The 25127-nt window shown below is 38.9% G+C and overlaps 3 protein-coding genes across 3 annotated transcripts in view; 2 read left to right on the top strand and 1 right to left on the bottom strand.

Moving 5' to 3' along the window:
• Positions 1-19019, bottom strand: part of MRPS27 (mitochondrial ribosomal protein S27) — a 70602-nt gene extending 51583 nt beyond the window's left edge. The window contains exons 1-3 of the mRNA XM_004678220.2: positions 18937-19019; positions 15642-15719; positions 3603-3673 (exon numbers count right to left, since the gene is read on the bottom strand). Coding sequence (XP_004678277.1) covers positions 3603-3673; positions 15642-15719; positions 18937-19009 — 222 coding nt within the window. The 5' untranslated portion in view covers positions 19010-19019. The remainder of the gene's footprint in view (positions 1-3602; positions 3674-15641; positions 15720-18936) is intronic.
• A 79-nt stretch (positions 19020-19098) lies between these two features.
• The window catches only part of PTCD2 (pentatricopeptide repeat domain 2), a 27849-nt gene continuing 21820 nt past the window's right edge, over positions 19099-25127 (top strand). Inside the window, exons 1-3 of the mRNA XM_004678453.2 lie at positions 19099-19231; positions 20850-20942; positions 24260-24389. Of these exons, the coding sequence (XP_004678510.2) occupies positions 19120-19231; positions 20850-20942; positions 24260-24389 (335 nt within the window). The 5' untranslated portion in view covers positions 19099-19119. The remainder of the gene's footprint in view (positions 19232-20849; positions 20943-24259; positions 24390-25127) is intronic.
• LOC101632629 (10 kDa heat shock protein, mitochondrial) lies at positions 24774-25121 on the top strand. Its single transcript, XM_012721970.1, has one exon. It carries the CDS (start codon positions 24813-24815, stop codon positions 25119-25121), a length of 309 nt encoding a protein of 102 aa, XP_012577424.1. The 5' UTR covers positions 24774-24812.

Here is a 25127-nt window from a genome sequence, read left to right as displayed (position 1 = left end):
ATATATATATATATATAGTTGCTATCAATATTTCCCTTTAAGTACTGATATTTTTCTCTATATTCCAACCTCCAAATATAGGGGGATATGTAGTTAAAAGGATGAAACATCTAAAGGATGAAAAAAATATTGCTTAAGAGATAAAAGGTTTAATTAACAGAATTCAGTCTAAGAACCATTTTCCTACCCTTATTTAGTTCTATGGCTAGTCAACCTGTGATTGTTCTATCAATAAAGTCTCCCTCAAATCATAAAATTCCTTACTATGTTCCTTAACTCTAAACAAACAAACAAACAGGATTACACTAAAGCTCAAGAGCCCCCCACCCAAAAAAAAAATGATGGAGTAGGAGATAATGCAAATTATGAATATATTAAAACCTCATAGTGATAAAGGAGCAAAAAGGCCTAGGATTTATAGATTCGATGTAGAAATCTCATTAAGTGGCAGAAAAAAATATGGTTCAAATGCAGGATCTGAAATTGAGACTCGGCTCTTCTGCTTGCTTGCTGTGTGGCATAAACAGATGGCATAGTCCCTCTGGAACTTAGTTCCTCCATCTGTATAAACAGAATAGAGGCATCTGCCCTGAGCTCCAATGAGAAAATGTTTTCACTACAAGCTGCAGTTTCCAAGTACCTATCTATGATATAAAGTGAGGATCCACTATAGTTTCCTTCCATTTCTTCCCCTACATTTAAAAATACCCTGAATTTCAACAACAAACTCTTGCAACTAAGATTTCATTTTAGTGCCACCTCACCCCTTCAAGGAAGAACTACTGTTCTCATGGTGGAAATGAGCAAACTGAGAGGGGTCCACAAAGTGAATTCATAATAAAGACAAAATCTGATATATTTGAAGGAGGCAAGCAGAAAGGAAAAATTGATTTTAAGTCAAACTTTTCTACTTCTAAGCTGGGTGAACTTGAGAAAGCTATCAACATTCTGAGTCTTACATGTAAAGTGGAGGTCATGAAATTTATCTTACACAGCTTCTATGAGAATCAAGCAAGAGAATAAATTAAGCAATAGAACTTTAAAAAACTATAGGCAGAGACGGATCTAAGATGGCAGACTAGAAACAGACTAGTGACATTTCTTCCCCATGGACACAGTGAACCAGCACAGATTGGAAGAATTAATTGTTGAAATGGCCATCATACCCAAAGCAATATATAGATTTAATGTGATCCCTATATAAATTAAAATGGTATTCTATAAAGGGCGAAATTTCCCTAAAAGGAAATACAGACATTATTGAAATTTGTATGGAATCACAAAGGACCCCAACAAGCCAAAGTAATCCTGACAGAAAAGAAAGGAGGCATTATATTTTCAGACTTTAATTATACTACAAAGCTACAGTAATAAAAATGATATGGCATTGGAATAAAAATATAAACACAAATCAACAGAATATAGAGCCCAGAAATAAACTCACTCTTACACGGGCAGTTAATTTGCAACATATGAACCAAGAACATACAATGGAGAAAGCCAAATAAAGTGGAAACTTACAAAAGGTGTTGGGAAAATTCAACAGCTACATGCAAAAGAATAAAAGGGGACCATTCTCTTACACCATACATGCAATTAATTCAAAATGGACCAAAAATTTGGTAGTAAGACCCAAAACCATAAAATACAGAGAAAGCACAGGTCTAAACACTTCAAGACATTGGCTTCAGTGAGCATTTAATTATAATAAGGGAAAGAAAAGCAAAATAAGTAAATGAGACTATATAAAATTTAAAAGCTCTCCAAAAGGAAAAAAACTATCATTAAAACAATGAAGCACACTATCAAGTGACAAAAACATTTGCATATTATACATTTGACAAGGGATTAATGTCAAAGATCGATAAAAACTCTATACAACTACAAAAAATAAATAACCCAATCGAAAAGTGGGCAGAAGATCTATATAGACGCTACTCCAAGGAGACATATGGATGGTTAACAAGCACATGAAAAATGCTCATTATCACTTATCAGAGGAATGCAAATCAAACCCACAATGAGACACTACTTACATGTGTGAGAATGGATTACATGTGTGAGAATGGCCTTTTCTTATGAAAAAAGCAGATAAAGCAAAATGTTGCTATGGGTATACAGAAAAATGAACACTTTTATACTGTTGGTGGGAATGTAGATTGATCCAATCCTTCTGGAAAACAAAGTAAGTTTTCTCAAAATATTAAAAATAAGTATATCACGTGATCTGGCAATTTCACTCCTAGGTATTACCTGAAGAATACAAAAAACCCACTAAGTTGAAGAGAATATATGCACTCCTGTGTTCATTGCAGCCCTATTAACAATAGCTAAGCTACGGAAACAACTGAAATTCCCAATGACAGATGAATGGATGAAGAAAATATGATATAAATACACAAGAATACTACTGAGCTATTAAAAAAAAAAGGCAGGAGGGGGAGTGTGCTAAGTGAATTAAGTCAGAAAGACAAATTCCAGATTCTTTTACTAATATGTGGTATAAAAAGAAACAAATCAAAGGAACAGACAAAAACAAACCAAAGCAAAGCCTTTAAACTGGTTGCAGAACTGAGGCTATCCCAAAGGGAGGAAGTGTGAGGAGTTCTGGTGGGGGGATTGAGGGGAGGAGACCTAATAGACTAAAGTGGAGGATCATTCAGCCTTTGGTGGTGGACATGGTGTAAGAAGAACACGCATTTGTTAAAGGTGTGAATATACACAGTGTTCACACATATACAGTGTAAGCCAATGTTACATTGATAAACATAATGAATATAAAATACAGATAAAGCTATAAGTTTTAAGGGATACAGCAAACTTCTAGAGCATGGTGAATTGAGACTGATGTTACGTTTGAGTCTGTAGATGATGAAGTCCAGTTTGATGACAATGAAAATCCTGATGAAAATTCTGATGATATCTAAATTGAATTCAACAATTTACATTCCAAATTTTCTGAAAAGTAATCAATAATTTGGACTTGGGCTGTGATTCAATGATGATTAAAATGTCTTTAGCTTGAGTGAAGAAAGAAAAAGAGAGAGAGAGAGAAAAGAAGAGAAAAAAGAAATGAAAAGAAAACAAGAAGCAGCCATATAATCTGGCAGAGAAGGTATGCAAGAATGACGTCTACCAACGACTGCTCCTGCTCCCTAGCCTAATATTATCCTCCCTCATATTGCTTTATAGCACTTGAATATTAACATTCATTTTTTCAGTTTTCTCAGCTACCAAAATCACTTCCAATATTAACAAGTAATCGCTATTACTTTAAGTGGTATATCAATGCTTAAAAAATGATGCATTATATACCACAATATTGTATTCCAGAAAAATTAAGACAAATGAGATGTACAACAATAATCACTGATACTGGCAAATTTATTCCCTTTTAGTCAAAGAAATTTCCTACTTTCACATAAAGTATATATCAGCAACTATACATACCAAACTCTGGAAAAATATCTCTTATGAAAGATTTTTAATCTACCCAGCCTCATTTACATATAGAGACTTGATTAGTTTCTTCCTTCTTCTTTGGGGACAAAAAATATGTGTTTATATATATATATATGTATGTGTGTGTTCAATTTTCTTACCCGAGATATTGTTAAAGAACTAACAGGCAACTTTCTCTCATATGTTTTATCCATTAAAGATGCTAGGTCAGCTGTGAAGACAAAGAAAGAAAAAGAACCTTGTTAAATACACATATTTCTTAAGAAAAATCCAACAGATACAACTCCTGCCAGATGGCTGCCAACATTATGAAGTCAGTTTAAAGTAGACAATCTTTCTTGCTCTTTTTAGAAATTATTATTAAAGAGAATACAGGGACATTACTATCACATTAAAGTGATTTGCTTAATTGGAGTAGGATTATTTAAAAATTCTAGCATAGATACAGCTTTGAAAAAAATGGGATCAATAAAGTATTCCTGGAAGAAGACACTAGAAATTGTTATTGACACATTCCAGGGAAAGGGACTTGAAGGCAGGGGGCCAAGGGAAGGAGACTTACTGCTTTCATGTTTATTCTTTATGCATTTTGAACCAGGTAAATATACTCATAAATTTTTAAATTGAAATTTTCCAAATAACTATTCTATATTCCCTGAAGAAATTATGGAGGTACATTATACTTAGTGAATTTTGGCCTGAACTATTCTTATTTTGGTTCTTTTTAGCAGAACATCCATAAAGATACTTGGTATTCCTGAGATCACACTGTTATCTCAGAGTCTAAAAGGATGTGAAATCCAAGGCAACATACTCTCCACAATGATTATTTCACACCTTCTCTCTGCTTCTCAAACTCACAATATGTTCTTTCTCCTCACTCTTAGATTCTCAGCTAATGATTTTGTTTTATTTCCCTGAGTATAAAATAGAAGCAACCAAAAGAGAACTTTATTCTCTTGCCATCAAGTCCAGGTAACCAACATCTGAACCCATATATTCTGCTTTCTTGTATTTTTTTTAACAAAGGGTGAACTTAACTTTACGCACAGCAACAAACAATGACAAAAATCTCACTGGCTCTTGTATCGCCTTCTACTTTCTTATCCTTTGTTCCTCCCTGCAGCCTTCTGAAGAGTCATCCCTGATAAAACTGTTGCTACTTCCCTGTTCTAGTCCCTCTCAAACTCATCACATTGCATTTTGCTTTCCATCACACCACTAAAAGGGAAGCCTACTTCCACACTGTTACATCCAGTGTTTAATTCTTTATCCTTGTCTTCCTTGCCCTCTTACTAGCATTTAACATAGTTGGCTATTCTATCCTTCATTCCATACTCTTTTCTCTCTTGGGTTCCTTTGCAGGATCTTGATTTCCCTTATAAATGTGGTATGCTCTCAGTCTGCGTGGAAGACTTGTCTTGTCTTCACCATCTGCTCGGCACCTCAGTGAGTTCATCCCCTTTCCCACAGCTTTAATTATCACCCACAGATTAAATGTCTACCTTCTCTCACTTTTGCCTGTAATTCCAGACTTTTTCCCAATTGCATAGATGACTTCCTGACTTCGGTATCTAACCTGCCCTCTTAATTCTCCAACTTTCCACTTCAAACTAGAATTTCCCCAAGACTTTTCCATCTCAGTAAATGGTCACTACATTCACTGGCTTACTCAAGACAAAACTTTGTTATCCTTGACTCTTATTCTTTCTTATACTTTATAACCAACTGTCAGCAAATCCTATAGGCTGTAGATGTGAAATAGGAGTATATACTGCTCACCTCCCCATAGCGAAGCCTGATATTTTTCACCTCCTGACTAGTGACCTGAGCGTGCTGAGAGAGCCTTTAGAAGACAGAGCCTGTGTTCTCTTCTCAAGTAGTCAATTGCTTAATATAGTACTTGGGCAAAGAATTCAAAATAGCTTCTATGGCCTACAAAAGTGTTAGAAAAGCGTGTATCAGTTTGTCTGTTTTTTTTTTTTTTTCTCTTTTACACTAGAAGTGAATTCCATAAAGACAAGGATTTCACTCACAGATATTCTCAGGCCCTAAAACAGTCCCATAAAAAGCATTAAGTAAATACCTGAATGAATAAAAAAAAGGAAAGGAAGGAGGAAGTGGGAAAGGGAGGGAAGTAGAGAAATAAAGAAGGTGACAGAAGTAGTTGGATTTCCAAAATGTTTTTATTCCATGGTGAAAGAAATTAGTGTCAGGTAGTAAACAGGTAATCACTGACAAGTATTTGTTGAAGATCTACTGCTGTGCAATTAACCATTTTTTTCCTCTTTTCCTGGAGTAATGTGCTCAATGATTCAACAGCTACTGGGGGAAAGCAACTTTTGCAAAATCCTTAAAACCTGTTATGATGTGAAAGTGATAAGCTTTTCTTAAAGGGATTAACACAGGTTTGACGTTTAAAGAACGTTAAACACATGCAGAGGATCCTAAAACCTCATCAAACTGGGGCAAATTAATAGTTAAACCTACTGGCTTACAGAAAGATAGCAAACAGCACTCCCATGACATAAATCTTAATGACCACTTCATAATAAAGACTCCTGTGCTGAGATGACAGGCAGGCAATATAAAGAATCACATCCTTTCACTCAAAATTTTAAATTTTTAACATAAAAAGGCAGGATGAGGCTCTACTGCCCTAATTATAATGTCCACAAGCATCCATGTCCTTGTGAATTTCACATAGTACAAAACGTTAGACTGAGTTGAGTTCTCTGATCACCTCTGTTGTGTGTTAACTCAAGGTTCCATTTAAATTTTTCACACCAAGTAAAACTGGCGAGGGCTTCCAAAAGGCTACAGCTGCAGAGCCAGTAGCTGATGAATAACACTTGCATACTGCAAGTCAGAGAAAGACTTGCTCCTAAATATAATACGTGACCCATCACCTCAGTGATAGCACTGTGGAGATGGATGAGGCAGAAAACCTCAAAAGGGCAGGAATGGCCAGGAAAGCTGGGTCAGTTGCGGCCTGCAGAGGGGCAGCACGATGGGCTTCTGGGCCTGGGCTTGAGCAGTCAAAACTTCCCTCCATGTTTCAGGAAGGAGCTCACACATGCACGGGTTTTGTTCAAAGGAATGTGCCAAAGATGATGCTTTGTTGACTGTCACCAGCTCCTCAGCAACAAGCACTGCAGCATATTGTTGAGGTCAACAAAGACTATATAGGAAAATGAGAATTTGGAATTTGGGAAATTTGAACTGTTTCTTTGGAACAAAAAAAAACTTAGAGCTACAGAGACAAAATGGATGTAGGTCTAGGAAATTAAATGTGTGCTAGTATAAAAGTGACCTCTTGTTTGAAGAAAACAACACCATTGATGATCTAAAGACACAGAAGATTTTTATTGAGGACCCTGTGCTATTCCAAGAATAGGTGTGTAAATAGGCTACAAACCTGGTGGAAGATTTGAACACTAGGGGGATTTTACAACTTCAGATTCCTAATCTTACACCCAGAGGGTGATTCTAATTTGTAGGTATGAGGTGAGAACAGGAGAAGCCAAATTTTTAAACAAATGCCAGTGGAAATTGTGCTGCATCCTCTCAAGCATTAAAGTGAGTCATGTTTGTGAACCACTAGGGAAGAAATTATGCAGAAGTCTTAGATGTTTTTCTGAAGTTTGAGAATAAATTATGCTCATTTCCATTTCTGGAATAAGGTGGACTAAATATCCCTTTAAAAATTCTACTGTAGGGTACAAAATGATGTAAAAATAAACTGTTATAAAATAAAATAAAATAAAAATTCTACTGTAGGGCTCTCCCTGGTTGGGCAGCAGGTTGAAGCTCAGCACTGTGAAGCCAGCCACAGCCACTTCGCTCAAGTTTGATCCCCAGCCAGGAGGTGACCCACATGGCACAGCACACCTCTCCTGTCTTGCCCACTGCTGCCCTCAGCAGTATACTTTGTCAATCTGCCTGCTCTGCTCCCCACTGTCTCTAGTGAATCCTCTTACCACCCCCCACCCCCACCCCCGCACCTCTGGCCTGTATCCCAGTGCTAGATGCATTAATAAATCTTTTTTAAAAAATTCTACTATAGGATACAAACACATAAATAAAATATTCAAACTAAATATTCAAACTTTCCCCCAAAGGCATACTTGAGTTTTCAAGAGACAGATGTAATTGTCAGTCACCACAGACAAGAGCGGAGCAGCAAACCATGAAGGTTTAAGGGAGTGCTGAGGACAGCAGTCGCTCTGAGAGGGACCCAATGACATCAGGCTTTGGAGGTGGGGGGGAGGAGGCATGAGGATAAAATCAACTTAGAAGGTGAGAAGCTGATTTGAATACCCTCAGGTAAAGCTGGAACCACCCAGGACTATCTCAATTTTGGAAAGGTGAATTAGAACACAAATGCACCGGCAAAAGTAAACAGCAAGGACACTGTCCCTGGGGATTCTAACCCACCAAGTCAGCCCTTACACCTATTTGGAGCCCTAGTTCTCATTTCCTATGTTATCCAATTTGTTTAAAGTGGCTTAAAAAGTTGACTTTACTGCACTAAATTCTAGAAAATGCAAACTAAATGCCTGAGGATTTAGGAAGAGGCAGGAGGAAAGGATTATGAAGAAGTAGGAGGAAACTTTGGGAGGAAGTGTTGTGTTCACTATATTGATTTTAGTGACTTCACAGACAGTCACATATACATATGTCAAAACTTATCAAACTGTACACTGTAAACACATGCAGTTTGTTTTATGGAATGAATACCTCAACAGAGCTGTGAAAAAGTAGCTTGAATAAGTTAAAGATTAGGTTAGAAACAGAGGAGATGAGAGTCAGTGAGCTGAAAGACCTAAAAGAAATCACACAGACTGCAGCAAAGTGAAAGATGAGAAATACAAAAGAGTAAGAAGATATAGAAACTATAACAATAAGGTCAAAATACAATTAATTGAATTTCCAAAAGAAGTTAATATGACAATGGGGAGAGGTGATATATGACCAGATAATAACTAGCTATTTGAAAGATAACAGGCTTTCGGATTCAGGGAATACATAAAACCTCAAGCAAATAAGTAAAATTAAACACACATCATAATATATTAGAATGAAGCTGACGAATAAGAGGATTTCAATAGTAGCCAGCAGGACAAGATAAATTACAAAGGAAAAACAACTGTATTATATGATGTTTTCTCAAAAGTAAAAACAGTTGACAGTAGAATAATACTGGGAGTAAATACTATCAAGATAGAATCACACATCTAGCAAAAGTATCTTTTATCATTAAAGGAAAAAATAAAGACATTTTCACACATATGTGTGCCTTAAAGTACAAAACTAGTGTCAGATAACAACATATGGTATGTTTGTGACTGGACTACAGGAGAGCAGTGTGTGATGTGACAGCCATTAGAATTTTAGTGAAATATGCAAGCTAGAAGTTACAGAACAACCAATTAAAATATGTAGACTCTGAAATCTACCATTCCAAAAATCTAAATTCTATGTTGGCACTTCTAGAGATGGCTGACTTGTGTGTGTCATCTTTCTTCAGTCTCATTTTATTCAGTATGTATGTAGACATAAAACTCTACTACTCCAAAGGAATATAAGTAGAAGATACTATCACAAGCAGACAAATATAAAAAACAAGAACACCCTTAATCAATCTAAAGGAAAACAAAAGGGGAAAATTATGAGGGAGCTGGGGGATAGGGGACTCACAAAATATGGTAAGAATAAATCCAAATATGTATCAGTAATCATGAGATAACAATGTAAACAGTTAAACTTTCCAGTCGAAAAGACAATGATTGTCAGACTGGTGTAATTGTGTGTGTGTGTGTGTGTGTGTACACACACACACACACACACACACACATATATATATATCACATGAACATAAAATAATTAGAAATAAATGTGTGAAAAATCATACTAGGCAAATGGTATCCCTTCACCCCCACCCCCACCCCCCCAAAAAAAAAAAGCTGGTGTAGCTGTATTAACACCAGACACAAGAGACCTACAGGTTAAAAAAAAAAAAAAAAGATTTTTTAGATTAATTGGGTTATTACATAATGACCAAAAATTCTCCCTAATGATCACAGAATCTATGTTGGAAATGTGCTGGAAAAGATACTTCTTATAAAAACGTGGGTGGTCTCTAGGTCCAAATTATGGTGACAAAGATGACTAAGAGAAAGAACATATAGGGAATGTTGCGAGTTTCAGGTGAGAAATTTGGTCAGATGACTTCATTTTTTCAGGATTTCTATGAACTTTATATCATCATTACTCCTTCAGTCTACTCTAAGGTCTTTCTGGGCTTAGGGCCATCTATGAACCTTATAAAATTTACTGCGATAAAGAACTAGATAGAAGTTATTACTGTACTTTCCAGAAGTGATCTGGAAAACTGGGGCTGAAACTATATTTTGTTTGCCACATTTAAAAGAAAATGAAAGGACATATGACATATAACATGCCTAAAACAGAAGAAAAGAAAACCAACCTAGGAATCATTTTAGAGATTTTTATATTTTCTTCTATTTGTCCCTCTGTCACAGGTTTTACTTTTATTTATTTTTTAATCTTCACTCTTTTATTTATTTGCTTAGTTTTTGCAAAGAACTGGGTGTAAACCAGTGGTGAGAGGATTCGCCAGAGACAGAGTGGGGAGCAGAACAGGCAGATCTACTAAAACACACTGCTGAGGGGAGCAGCAGGAGAGACAGGAGAGGTCTGATGCGCCCTAACTAAGCAAATAAATAAAAGAGTGAAGATTAAAAAATAAATAAAAGTAAAACCTGTGACAGGGTCAGGTACCTGTCCAGGAATCCAACCCAGGCCCCAGCAATGATAGCACTGAAACTTAACCTCTAAGCCACCAGGGAGGTCACCACCATGTTTTAAAACAAATAGTTTCAATATAAAATCAAATGTGAAAGCAAGCTTTGTGCACATACATACTAAAAAATGAGATTGACAAAGGTCAGCTCCATCTCTAGACTGGCAGCATAGAAATATGGAACCTAGGAAATGATATCACAAAGGCATAAGTGTGAAATTGATAAAATTAGGAAAGCATGTTTTAGAAAATCTCCAACAAGCTGAGAGAGCAGGATTGTATAAATTACTGCAAAGACCTCCACAGATGTAATGATAAAGCAAAACTAAACCTCAGCTAATTGGAGAAGTGTGAGAGACAAGGACAGTACTCATGGTCCTCCTGAATGTGTTGATGGTGTAATTCTTCTGGATAAAGAAAGGGAATTTTTAAAAAAAAAAAAAAAAAAAGGAGGGGGGAGGAGGGCAAACTAAAATCTTATAAACTGAAAAAAAGTGGAAATAAAATATTTAATTCAGCAGAATTCATTCCAATCCAGTGCAAATCACCTGAACCCCAGCCTCCTAGAGTGGTAATTCAAGCAAGCCTCCTCTCATGAAACCTCCCCACCGGGCCTGCTCTCCTAAGAGCATGCTTCTCTCAAATAGTTTTTTACTGAGTCCTATTCACTGTGGGTACTAGTCTGTAGTTCAACAGCTACCTGGTGAATGTTAAAACTTTCACCCTAAACCTCCCAGTAGATCTGCATATTAGTGGAAGAAATGCAGAGACAAGGCTTTAATTCAGTGCTTATTTTAACCAAAGGGAATCCCAGTACATCTAACTAGAGATGGAAATCCCAAAAACTCCCAAGAGCTCTACAGAAAGTAGCTAGAGAACTAAGCCCCCCCCCTTTTTTCCCAAAGATTTATTTATTTGCATACAGAACTGGGGTACAGGCCAGAGGTGCAGAGGTACAGGGAGAGGATTCACTAGAGACAGAGTGGGGTACAGAACAGGCTGACAAGTACACTGCTGAGGGGAGCAGGGGGTGGATCAGGAGAGGCCTGACGGTGCCATGTGTATCACCTCAGGAGTGGGGATAGAAGGCATGCTGAAGTGGCTTTTTAGCTTCTTAGTGCTGTGCTTTAACCTTCTGCGCCACCAGGGAGGGCCCCTAAGTCCTTTTCAATAATATCAACTGCAATAGAGTAAAATGCCTCAAATGCTCAAATCTATGAGTTCATAATGCCATTAAAAAACAAAAAACCTCTCATTCATCATCTTTGGAGGATGTTAAAGGGCCAATACATTATCCTGAAAACTCTCTCTTTAATACAAACTGTGCTCATAAGTTTCTTAAATTGTTTAAAAAAAAATTTTCTTGGTAATAAGTGAGAGACAAGCAATAGGATTTAAATGGCAGTATTTTGCTACTCCTAATGAAAGTGAATCTAAGCAATGGTCATGTTTTTTAATCTCACAGAGGGACAACCAAATGCTGAGTGCCTCTTGACAAAAGTAAACAACACTTCTTGGGAAGTTTTCATGCCAAAAGAACATCAACAAAAAAAATACCGGATCTGAAAATACCGGATGTGATCAAATCTCTTTCTCTTACTGCCATTTTTATATAGCAAATGGAAGGCAGAGGAACATGTCAAACATCATAAGGATGAAAACAGCAAATCCAGAATGTGGGAAGCTCTAGGATACGAAGATCTGTTTTCCTTTACAATAAATTACAAAAAAAAAAAAAAAAAAAAAAGGGCAGAGGTTAAAACGGAGTTAAGAGGCCTCTCAACACATTACAATGCATGAATCATAGTTGAACTCCATTTCAGCAAATGCTCAAACTCAGTTAAAAAAGAAATGTATAAGGTGTTTGTGAAAACGTGAACATTATGGGACATTTATTGGTGCTAAGAAAGGAATGATTTTTAGAGGTTACAACCATTTTTAGAGGTTAAGAGGGTCTTAAGTGGATGTTTATTATAAACAAACCACTGAAAAGTCTTGAGTGTTTTAGGAAAATTTGACATTGTTTGGACATTTCTAATTTAAATGATTATCAATGATTTAGGTATGGTAATCACAATGAAAATAACCTTTTAGAGATATATACAATATTTATGGTTGAAGTAACTATTATCTGGAAATTGCCTCAAAATAATCCAAAGGGTCAGGACGGGGGAACGATATGAAGACTGGTTCTGAACTAATAATTGAGGACAGAGGGTGGGTAAGGGCATTTCTTTATATCATTCACTCTACTTTTGTATGCTTTTACATTAAAACTTTGAAGCAATCTTTGGTGTTAGAATTAAGGTCATGGTTACGTCAGAAGAAGAGACTGGGAGCCACAAGTAGGGCATCTGGAGAGGTGGGAATGTTCACTGGACTGGGGTAATTCATCACTCTAATTCATCGTTGCGGTTTGTGCACTTTTCAGCGTATACACACTGCTTAAAATAAAATAAAATAAAATAAAAAATAAAAAAAGATCTACAGCTTCAATGCACGGGCAGACACCACCGGTAGAACAGCAGGTAAGCAAGTTATTTTTGAGCAGAAAGGTAATACTGATTGACCCAAGCTCTTGCCTCAGTTTCTTCATCTCTAAGGGGAATAACGGCAGCTGGGTTAGCCAGCTGCAGTGAGCACTAGCTGGATCAGCGCCCGTGAAACGACTGGCACAGAACCCAGCACACAGTTAGGCTAACCTTTTGTTTTAAGTCAGAGGGGCTGGCCTGCATTCAGGCTCCGCTCCACTCATACACTGCAGTGTAGGTACACCGCGCTAACAGCACCCCCAGTGTAACCGTGATCTCCACTTCACTACAACGACGGCTCCCCATCACCCTTTCCCAAAGTCTCTAAACAAAACACTCTAAATGCAGGTGAAGAGACAGAGGCACCGGGGCAGCACAACCATTTAAGAACTCAGCTATCTTCGGCACAGGGCAAATGCACCCACGCAGAGGGCGAGCCAGCCCCACAGCCATAGCCTCACCCTCACCCTGGCATCGCCCCTCTCGCGCCGCTCCACCCCAACCTTCCAATGGGGACGCGCGGAGTAAAAGCCTCATATCGCCCCTCCTCCCTCCCCCAATCAGCGAGCCCGCACCAGGTCACAGGCCAATCAGGGCGCTCCACATGCAGAGGGCAGGCCTCCGCGCACGCGCGCCCGGGCAGGCTTCCCTACCGGCCCACGCCCAAACGCCGGGCTGGCGGTGAAGCACCACTATCTCCGCAGAGGCCACAGTGCCACCTACTGTCCACGCTCTGGAATGCAGCCATCAGCGCGTTCCTGACCACGTGCCTTACCTTCTCCCGGCAGAAATGCCAGCCCAAATAGTCGAATAACAGGAAAAACATGTAGCTCGTTAGGAGCGACGTTTTGTTTTAATTAAATCCTGTGACAAATATATCTCAAACGGCCTCTTCTTTCGAGCAGTTTTACCATAGTCTCAAAACCTTTTCACTTCCCACATTTTGCATAGCTTAGGGACTTGCTCATTGCACATATTTTTAGAGTACCTTGTAGGTAAGGCTATTTTCTGAGGCAAGCATTATCATCCCTACTTTAGGTAAACTGAGGATGAAGTTAAGTGACAGTTTCTTAAAGCTGGAACAGCTAGAGTTCACACCTTCACACCCACATGTCCTGCGCTCAAACGCAGAAGCTTCGCATCACACTGCAGAATTATGGTACAAAGTACTGTAAGAATACAGGTGAAAGAAAGATGAGTTCTAACTAAACAAGGATTCAATCCGAGGGTGTTCCAGGTGGTGATATTAGTAAATGGTAGCTAGTTCTGTTTTTAACAAGAGAAAACAATTACCTCTGTGTAATACCTGCCAGCTACAGACTACCATACTCCTTCCATGGCAAATAGCTGCTGCTTATTCAAGAGTACGTGACAAAGTTCTCCTACATTTGTCTCTGACTAACAGAACTAACCATATTCCATACCACGCTGTCCACTATAATGGTCTCCTTTCCTGATTTCCCTTCATATCTAGGGACGTGTCCATAGCTTTCCTAAAATATATCTTTCTCGTTTCTACCTTCACATACAAAACAATCTTTGCAATATAATTGAGCCCATGTTGATTTCATCACTAGAACAGTTGTTCTCAAAAGGACCACGATTGCCCCTAGTGGGCATATTAGAATATGAGGGGTTTTGTTGTTTTTTTCCTATCTCAATGAATGCAGAGGGCATTACTGTAACTAAAGGTCAGAAGACAGCAAAATTAGATAACCCCCAATGTGACTGTCTAATATAGCAAAATATGATCCCTGTTGGGAATTTTCAACATGAAAAGAAGGGCATGAAAGAGCCCTATGGGGATGAACTGAAACTGTAGGTTTCAGTATTAACTCATTATTTGAATCACATGTGCATGCATACACACACACACACACACACACACACACACTCATCTTCATTCTCTACAGCTCTGCTTTGGCTGGCCCTTGCCAGTACACCCATTCCAGTACTCAAAAATACTGGTCTTACAATCATATTATCAGGAGAGAAAAAGAGAACTTAGTTAAATTCCTCACACACACACACACCAGCCTCCAGCCATTACAGACAGATATCAAAGAATATCTTTGTGCCCCAGTTATGGGAAGAATCCACAAACACAGGGATTTTATTCTTATTACACATATGTCAAAACAAGCAGAGAACAAAAACTAGGGGAAGTATTAGTTCAGCACTAGAATTGGTTCAAATATTTTTACATTGGTCATATAAACTATCACTGATTACCGGCCTTATCAATGTCCCACTGATGCCATAATAGTGTAAGGTAGACAAAAATTAAAAGTAGTAGATTCAGTGATTTCTTTTAAGGCTTGCTATTTTATAAAAGAAAGGTTGTTATCTATGTAGCATGACATAGGGAACAGAGAGAGGGTGGCATAATTAGGAGCTTGCTGCCTGAGAAGTGTTAGCTGTTGACCTTCCCTAAATGACTTAAATGGGATCATAAAACAGCTTTCAAGTTTATCACCTGCTAATGATAGAAGGAAGAAAGATCTCTGAATAAAAAAGGAGGAAATCTAAAATATATTTTCTCTGCAAATAATAAAATAGGCTGCATAGAATCTAACTGTATGATAAAATTGGCCAAAACACAGGAAAGAAAAGATTTCTTTGTATAGGTCAGTAATCAAGTTAAAAAATGAATTAGAAATCTGTAGGACAATAAAAATGATTTTGCAAAGTATGAAACAAATCATATGTTTTAACACTTAAAATGGGCTTATGTAAATTGGGTCATCATACATCATTACATGGATATGAATATGAGCTACATGCCAAATATTATAGAGTGACTGAATGACACAGGTACCCACCCAGGTGACAATCTTCTTTTTCTCTTGCATCCCATTTGTGACTGTCCACATATGCCGCAGAAAGCAGGTATCTTTTACCTGAGGAAAAAAACAGTTAACAGACATGGTTCTACAATGGGATCCGTTTAGGTATCTATTTTAATAAACATATCTTTGTCATATTTCCAACTTACTAAAGTATTTAAAGGTTCTAAAACTCTAGAATAGAATCTATTATAATAACCAACAGTGCATTGTTTATCATTCAGTTTATGACAAAATGCATTCAACCTTCAACAAGTAGGAGATGCAGAAAACTGAAAACTTTTACAATAGTATTGTGGGTAAAATGCTGATCCTTCTGTTCCTGTTTAGGACCAACTTTAGGACCACTAGTTCCACTGAATGAAGTGAGCCCTAAAACTTTTGAGAAGGCAACTTAATCTGTTGTGCTACTGTTAACTAAGAATGCTTAACAATCATCTTACAGTTTAAGATTCTTTAATTTGTTACTACAGAAAATCACTACTTAAGACAAAACTCCCTCTTTATATAAGTCTTTTAAAGCAGGATGTTGGCCCCTCCCTGGCGGCCCAATAGGTTGAAGCACCACACTGTGAAGCTGGCAGATGCCACTTGGGTGTGAGTTCGACCCCTGCCCTGGAGGTGACCCACATGGTGCAGCAGGCCTCTCCAGTCTCGCCCGCTGCTCCCTTCAACGGTGTACTTTGTCAATCTGCCTGTTCTGCTTCCCACTCTGGCTCTGGTAAATCTTCTCACCCCTGCACCTCTAGCCTGTACCCCGGTTCTGTATGCATAAATAAATAAATATTTTTTTAAAAATAAAGCAGTATGTTCACCTGTTTCTGAGAAACTATAAATGGTGCCATTTATACTATCTGCAGAGTATTTGGAAGGTCTGTGTATTAGAATAAAAAATTTCTATAGTGTCAGAGACATAACATTGCATTCAGTGGAGAATGGCAAAGTGGAAAATCTAGATTAGTTTTTCAGACTTCAATGTATGTATCAGTCCTAATAACATACAGATTCTGATCAACAATTCTGGGGAAGAGTCAGATTCTACATTTTTGATAAGTTTCCAGGTAATGATGATGATGCTGGCCCTCAGACTACACCTGAAATGAAAGACAAAATATCAACCTCAGGGATTTAGGCCTACGAGCCTATTTTAACCATACTTTAATATACTGCTCAAGAGTCTATACAAGCTCTTTGAAATTCTCATAAATTCTTACCCTTCAGCCAGTTTTTAGGGCAACCATATTCTCTAAGATAACTATTATATGAAGAGTTTCTTCATTTAATTCTGAGAAAGATATATCAAGGGTCATACTTTCAAAGTTCAGTAAAAACTGACTCTCTCCTTATCCTTATTCATTTATATTTATAAAAGTAACCTTTTTGGCAAATGTCTGCAAACATGTTTACCAACCATCCAAGGGAAGCAGTGTGATTGAAGACAGATACTCTTCAGAATCAGAAAGTCTCAGTTTGAATCCTTGCTTTGTGATAACTGCTATAAAAATGAAGGCAAGTAACCTCAGATCTCTGAACCTCATTCTTAAATAAAACAGAGAAATAATGCTTACATTGTAGTTTAAATGAGGGCATACATTAAGCCTACCTTAACATTCATTATGTAGTAGGTACCCATTAAGTTTGCTTCCTCTAACCTCTTCATATACTCAAGTCATTTTTTTCTATATCTCAATAAATTTGCTTTTCAATCTCTTAATTATTTTAGTTGCCCTCCACTGTGTTGTAAGTAAAATCAACAGAAGCACCAACTGTTCTAAATATGATTTGTCAAGCATTTACACAAAGGAGCATATTTTCCCTCTCCACTTATAATGGATCATGTTTTGAGGGCTTAAAGTCAAGCTCCTATGAACAGTCTCAAATTCCCAGTGGTCCATGGTATACTATCTTACATACTTTAAGTCTCCAGTTCCTGGTTTCAAGACAGTGCTTGTTCACTATTAACTTTCGGTATAGGAAACATGCAATTCTGCGCTGTCTATGATTGCAATTAATCACAATGGTTACTGGACACTTAAAATGTAGCTAGTCTGGTTAAGCAACTGAATATTAAATTTATTTAATTTTAACTAATTTAAATAACTAATGTCACTAGTGGTGACAGTAGCACTGGTGTGACCAACCACTAGACCAAAATGCTAATTGATTCTTTCAATTCACCCTTAACTAATTTTTCCCCCTTGTTCAAATGATTAACCACCACCGTCCAGCTTCCCCCCTCCCCAAAAAAAGAAAAGCATTCTAAATTCAGGTTTGTTTAAACTTACATTTGTAATTAGAGATAACTGGTACAATAGCTACCTACAAGAGCTAATTTTTAGTAAGGTGCCAGATACTGCACATTCCTTTTTACCTAATGTGTTATAAAATATTTTGCCAGCTAGGTCAACCAGTTAATCCTCAGAAAACTTGTGGTAGAGAATTAGGAGGTTTCACATTATATTTAATGTTCCTAAATGTAAATGGTTTTCACATTATATTTAATGTTCCTACATACCAAGTGTGTATGTATTGTTCTATAGAGTCCAGAAGAGGCAGTTGGAAAGAGGAAGACAAATGGCACTTAACACCTGGATTGTAATAATTACATTTTAAACACATAAGGTTAATACCTGTTAAGAACTAACTTCTGTGTTAACATTTTCCCGCCCAGTGTCATAAGACCAAACTGGTTTCGAATGGGCTGCAATTCAACTCAGATAGCAAGTACTTCCAAAGAAACCGTTAGCATCTATTTTCTACACGTGTCAACTGCAGCACAGAAAGGTCAACCAAAAGTTGTGTCCAAGGTCACTAGGTAAAGTGAGATTGGTACTTTATTAAGAATTTAGGAAAGTTCTTCCATGAAATGAAGTCCAGGAGTCTATCCAAACGTGAGCTAATGTGGGGGACTTTTATGACGACCCTCCAAGGAAACCTCAGCAGAGACAAAATTTTCATAGCCGAGGGGTTAACGTACTCGAGTGTTTCACGATCAGCAAAAAATCATCACCTTAACCCACAAACCTGGACAATAATACACAAAAGTCCTCATGTTAAGACCTTCCTCTCTTCACATCTTTGGACAGGTAGACATTTTAGGAAAGGAAATAAATCAGAGACTCTGATTTCTCTTTCTTTGCTGCCAAACATTCCTAACAACCAGATCCCAGAAAATTTCCTTTCTTCTTGAAAGCCCGTCGCTTCCTTCGCTTAGGGAACAGAATTCTCAAGGGCGTAATGAAGCACCCCTTTGAATGAAGCTGTCACCGACCTGCCAGGGAGAGCCGAGGCAGAGCTATTTTCTGAGCCAGGAGGATGCCGCGCCGCGCCATGGAGGCCGCCATCTTGGAGCATACCAAGGGGAAAGCCGCTGGAGGGAGGGAGGAAGGGGTGGAGTCACGGGCCTATGCTCCGCCCCTCCCGGGCTCGGGAAGTTGGTGCGGCCCGGGACAGCATGGCTACCTCTTGTCGACCCCTCAACCCTGTCCTGCTGCAGGCGCTGCGGAGCTCCGTCTATCCCGGGGTGGGAGGCTCAGGCCCCAGCTGCTGCCGCTGCCCTCTCGGAGGTATCCGCGGTCTCTGACCTTGAAGGAAGGGACACATGGGACAAAAGGGAATTTTAGGCCAGAGCGGGCATCGCTTTGGTTGTGTGACAGCGCTTCAGTGTCGCACTGGCCTGGAGCACCCGGGCCTCTGGTTGCACGTGGGTCCCGCGGTGTCCACTGAATGTCGTGAATGCCAGTGTACCTGGGAGCCAGAAGACATACCCGAGGGGGGTCTTAACCTTGGGGCTGTAGAATTCCCTCCCACCGGGCGACTTTGCTCTCAGGAAACACCCTCCCCTCTTTGAGTGAACTGCTCAGCAGAGATTGGGCACTGAAGTGTCAGTCTGCAGCTAATAATCTGAAAAACTTTGTGCAGTTTTCCTCATTTTGTAAAATTATCCCTTGTTGTCTTTATGAGAATGCCTAATTTGGAAAATACTAGTGATGGAAAATATTGAACACTAATGTTGTTGTTTTTTTTTTTTTACTCTAAGGTTTTTTGTTTGTTTGTTTTTTCAATTTATTTTTTCATGCATACTAGAGCTAGGGTACAAGGTAGAGGTGCCGGTGGTGAGAAGATTCACCAGATACAGAGTGGAGAACAGAACAGGCAGATCGGCTTTGAAATCTACTGCTGAGGGTGGCAGCTAGCCAGGCAGGAGCAGCTGCTGCACCACGTGGGTCACCTCCCTGGCCTGGGATTGAACTCATGCTGCAGTGGCTGCAAATAGCTTCATAGTGCTGGGACTTAACCCCTTATGCCACCCAGGCAGTCCCTAATATAATTTATATACATTAATTCTTTCCTCCTCACAGAGCTCAGTAAGAAAGGTACCATTCTTTTGTCTAGTTGCTGTATAGGTAACAGAGGGGTGGGGAGTAATTTGCCCAAGTTAGAGGCAACTGGTAGAGAGACTTACCACAGTAGCCCTACAGCAGAGTCCTACTCTAATCACTTCACTTGACTGCCTTTCCTTAAAGAAGGTTTTTTTATTGTTGTCTCCTTATTTTTATTGTTGTCTTCTTATTGCAATTCGCAGTTCTCATTTAAGGAGTGAATCTTTGGACAGGCTCCACTCCGTTCTCTGCTGAGTGTCCTAAAGACAGATGTTTCCTTATCTTCTCTACCAATTTGTCAGTGATTTGGGATGCCTTGTCAGGTTTTCTAGAGCTTAAATTTGAGAGGTCATAACTCCTTGTTTCTCAAATGACAGGCATAGCTGTTACATTATACTATAGGTTCTTACCTATAAACTGAAATTAGAGATGCTTTTGTACATTTAAATGATAGAGTTGTGTATGTTTGTGTGCATGTGTGTGTTTTAATACCTTTGTCATCACTGAACCAGATGGTGAGTGTCTGTTAGTCTTTCAGATCCCAGCTTCCTCTCGACACATTCCCATAGGCTGTTAAATCACTTGCTCCTTTCCTGCACACAAAATTAACGTATTACATTCTCTGGTGATTGGGAGATTTTTTTTTTTTTTTCCTATTAGGGTCACTAGCATGTTTGTACCTGTCTAGATTGATGGCTTATACTAGATGAAGGCAATATCAATCATTAAAGTAGCAATCAACCTCTACTCATACATCTGCTAAGTATAAAGCAGTCAAATAATTTTTTTCTTTAATTTTTAGGTAAAAGATACCTACTTACAGATAATATTGTGAAATTAAAAGAATTTCAGAATAAGAAGGTGGCTATTGCACATAATCTTCCTGGCACCAAAGGTAATAGATTTATTTTGTTAATTCTTTCATTGATCTGTTTCTTCTTTTTTTCTCTCTATTCAGTCCCTCAGGACTTTATGTCTCAGAGAATATTGAAACAGTTCCTTTGTGGTCTACTTTTATGTTTACCTTTCATTTCATTCTCCACTACCAAAGTTTACAGCTCTCCTATAATGCCTTTTTTCCAGAATCCCAGAGATATACTAAACCTAACACCAGAAATAGTCCTGTCTAGATTTGTGCAACTAAAGATAAGATTCAAGGATCACAATTAGGATGTTGATAGAAATGCCAAACCTCAGTCCTAGTTAACTTGTGTGCAAAGGTCAGAAAAACTATTCCAGATGCTTGGCTTTCAGCCTTTCTGATGCAGCCCTTACTAAAAAAAATGTTTTATGTAGGATCTCAAGTACATACATACATACCTACACATAAATTAAGAAACAAGACAGTGCTATTGTCTTGATACATTTTTCTATTTTCTATTCTGTGTTGGAAAAGTCAGTAGGCTTAAACAAAGATTTTGTCTAAAAATTAACAAAATATTGACCAATGTCAGTGGGTTGTGATAGGTCATTGTACTGTTCTCACTAGTTTCGGGTGTGTTTGAAAATTTTTCTTATAAAAACATAACACCAGTGCCCTGAGTCCTACTTCCTTTCAGGTTCTGAGAAATCTTGTTGCATTCACTTTTTTTCACATTGAGTTTTTCCCAGAACTTCAGACTCCTTAACAAACATTATAAGGCTCACCTCTCTGTTAATAATTCTTTGTTTCCCATTGACTTTTTCAGCCTTCTTTCCTCTCACCATCAAATTTTATGAGCATGCAATTAACACTTCTTCTCTCCCTTTGCTCATAGTTCTGCCTTCTGGAATCAGTCTCCCCTCACCGTGCCATCCCACTCACCATACTGTTTACTATATCCCACCCCTTGCAGAATAGCATCAGCCTTGGGAGCTGGGAGAATATATTAATCTCCGGTTTAGTAGATGCAATCAAGCTTTTAATTTGTCTTTCCTTTTTACTCCAGATCTTATGGAGCTATATGAGGTTTCCAGAGTTAGGGGCCCTTTGTTTTTTCCAATTGTCATAATCTTCCCAAGGCTATGCTATGACTGGGCATACATTCTGATATCAATTAATGTCATAAGTACCAATTTACTCGATTGTCAGGTTGATGTTTATAAATTGCTGTCAACATTTCAGCCTTATAAGAACATCTAATGGTACTCTGTAGACCACATATTGGGAAACACCCTCCTACTTCCTAGCTCTTCCATGTGGAACCTTTCCCTTTCTGGAGTCCAATGTGATTGCCCGTTAATCTAGTCACGGTTCTCCTTTCACCACCTTTCACCCCCAACTCCGTGCTACTGTTATTTATGCTGATTCCCACCCAAGAATGCACCATCCCCCCCTCAATTTCTCCATCCCTATTCAGCCTCTTCCCCTCAGGTACCTCTCCGCGTCCACCAACCTGCTGTGTTTTTGCCACTCTGATTTCTCTCTTCCCTCCTGTTATGTTTGTGGGCAGTCTCTTGTCACCTCCCCCATCATCGTTTTAGATGACTTTGGATAGATATATGTTGTCATCCTGAATAGACTTCAAGCTCTTTCAAGGCAGGTACCAGACCTTAACCTTCTAATGGGGGAAACTCAGGAGGTCTCTGACTGTGAATTGCTCTAGCACTTGAATCTTGACGGATTTGTTTTAAAGTACAGGGCTCTGATGAGATTTTGGATTGTTAAGATTTATTAAGAAGGATGCCGTACAAGGTAAAATGTTAATCCCATTAAAATCTTTCAGATATTTAGGAAGATTTAACAGACTACACCCTTTTGAATTTCAAAATGACAAGATTAAAAATGTAATTATTGGCAGTAGTTATATGGTAGGCCGCATGCTAATGCCTAGGTACAATTACCTCAGGATAACCCCATGAGGCTGATACCACAATCTTCACTCTACATATAAAGAATCAAGTGTCACAGACCAGAATCTCCCCATAGCATGGAAGTGACAGAGCCTAAATATTAGTGTCGGACCTCTGGGCTCATTCTGCAAATGAAGATTACAGGGTCCACTGCTTCATCTCAGCCTACTGGGTGTTCTTTTCTTGTAAATTAAAAGTGTCTGCCTCAGCTTGCAGACCAGGTGCTTTTAGGTATAGTGTGCCACTCCTGTAAGCAGCATCTCTGTAAAGCTGTGGGCCTTAGAGCAAATCCTATAGACCAGGCAACTTATGATACTAAGAAAAGCCCTTCCTTCTGGAAAGCAGATGCTTGGGACCAGCCTTAAATATCAGTCCACAGACTGGCAAGAATTTATTCCCTTCCTAATGCCAAGTAGCAATGTTTTCTTTTGGTGTCTGACTGCCCTCACAGTTGAACAGTTACACAGGTAGGGGACAGAGAGGGTTACCTTGAAGTGATTCCATTTCTGACAGTGTTGGCTGCTGTTTAGAGAACTGTTTTGTTTTGTTTTACCCATGTGCATTATGTGGTACAATGCTATGTATTGTAACTACTGAGTAGTACTATTATGAAATAGTACTGAATCATATGAAATAGTCCTGAATCAGTAGTCCTTGTATAAATGCACCGTCAGTTCACATTTTTTTAAAAAAGATTATTTATGTATACAAGAAATGGGGTGTAGGCCAGAGGTGGGAGGGTGAGAGGCTTCACCAGAGACAGAGTGGGGAGCAGAACCGGCAGATCGACGAAGTACACTGCTGAGGGGAGCAGCGAGAGGGTCAGGAGAGGTCTGCTATGCCATGTAGGTCACCTCCCTGGCCAGGGAGCCAACTCTTGCTGCAGTGGCTGGTGACAGCTTGATAGTGCTGAGACTTTAACCCTTTGTGCCACCAGGGAGGCCCTTCAGTTCACATTTACATTTTGGTTTTCCAACTAAATGCTCTGCCAGTTGTGGTTTGGATACCTTGTTTACATTACTCTCAATTTCTGTTTTTTCCTCTCATGAGCACAGAGAAGTCTTTTTGACAATTGTTGTCAAACTTCAGTGTGTGCAAAGATCACCCAGGTGTCAAAAATACTTACTCTTGTGTTCATACCCATAAAGATTCTGCATTCAAATTTTTGAGTGAGCCTGTACCTGTCCTTGCTAAAACAAAGGTTCTTTTGCACTGTGCCCGATCCCTGACACTCTGCTCTAGAGGAGGCCAGTCAAGGAGGGGAGCTGCATGCTCCAATATCCTCTCAGACCTTGGGCTACTGCCCCTTCTCACTGAGGTCAGGATCCTGAGTGTTTCAGTGAGCCTGCCTGACAGCCACTACTCTGTCATTTCTTCCAGAAACCTATTTGAGAAACTTGGAAGAGAAGTTGACCCAGAATAAGCTCATATTAAAGGATGAGCTAAGAACCTTACTTCATTTGTGTGAATCCCGGGACGATGTGGAGCTGGCTAAAAATGTCATTTACAGGTGAGGCATTTCCTCAGAATTCCGCTAGCCTTCATCTCTTTTCACTCTTCCTTTTCTTAAGCAATCTCATCCACATCCAGGATTTTAATTACATCCTATGCATGGTTGATATCCAAATCTCTTCTCCAGATGCCTGCCCTGAGCTCCAGATGTTCATATTCATTCATTTAGCAAATACTTACTGGGTTCCTACTACGTTCTTGGTGCTGAGGATGGAAAAATAGACAATTCATGCCCAAAGAAATCTGTTTCTTATTTCACTTACTCATTTCCCAGATCTTCACACTCATTTGCTACAAATCAGAATAGAACTGCATCTTTAAAAGTACACATCATTCCATTCACGTGTCCGGAGGGGCGGGCTGCGGGTCTCCCTTTTTGGCGGCGGCGGGAGAACAGAGTGCGACTGCGGCGGCCGGAGTCATGGCAGGACAGGCATTTAGAAAGTTTCTTCCCCTCTTTGACCGAGTATTAGTCGAAAGGAGTGCAGCTGAAACTGTAACCAAAGGAGGCATTATGCTTCCAGAAAAATCTCAAGGAAAAGTGTTGCAAGCAACAGTAGTAGCTGTTGGATCAGGCTCAAAAGGAAAGGGTGGAGAGATTCAACCAGTTAGTGTGAAAGTTGGAGACAAAGTTCTTCTCCCAGAATATGGAGGCACCAAAGTAGTTCTAGATGACAAGGATTATTTCTTATTTAGAGATGGTGATATTCTTGGAAAGTATGTGGACTGAAATCAA

Source organism: Condylura cristata, unplaced genomic scaffold, assembly GCF_000260355.1.
Source record: "Condylura cristata isolate star-nosed mole 26May11 unplaced genomic scaffold, ConCri1.0 scaffold00007, whole genome shotgun sequence".
In the NCBI taxonomy this organism is placed as follows: Eukaryota; Metazoa; Chordata; class Mammalia; order Eulipotyphla; family Talpidae; genus Condylura; species Condylura cristata.
The sequence above is the reverse complement of the archived record's forward strand: the minus strand, read 5'-3'. Positions and strand labels throughout refer to the sequence as shown.

Coding starts and splice junctions, on each gene's coding strand:
- LOC101632629 (XM_012721970.1), top strand. CDS start 24,813: ATGGCAGGACAGGCATTTAGAAAGTTTCTTCCCCTCTTTGACCGAGTA.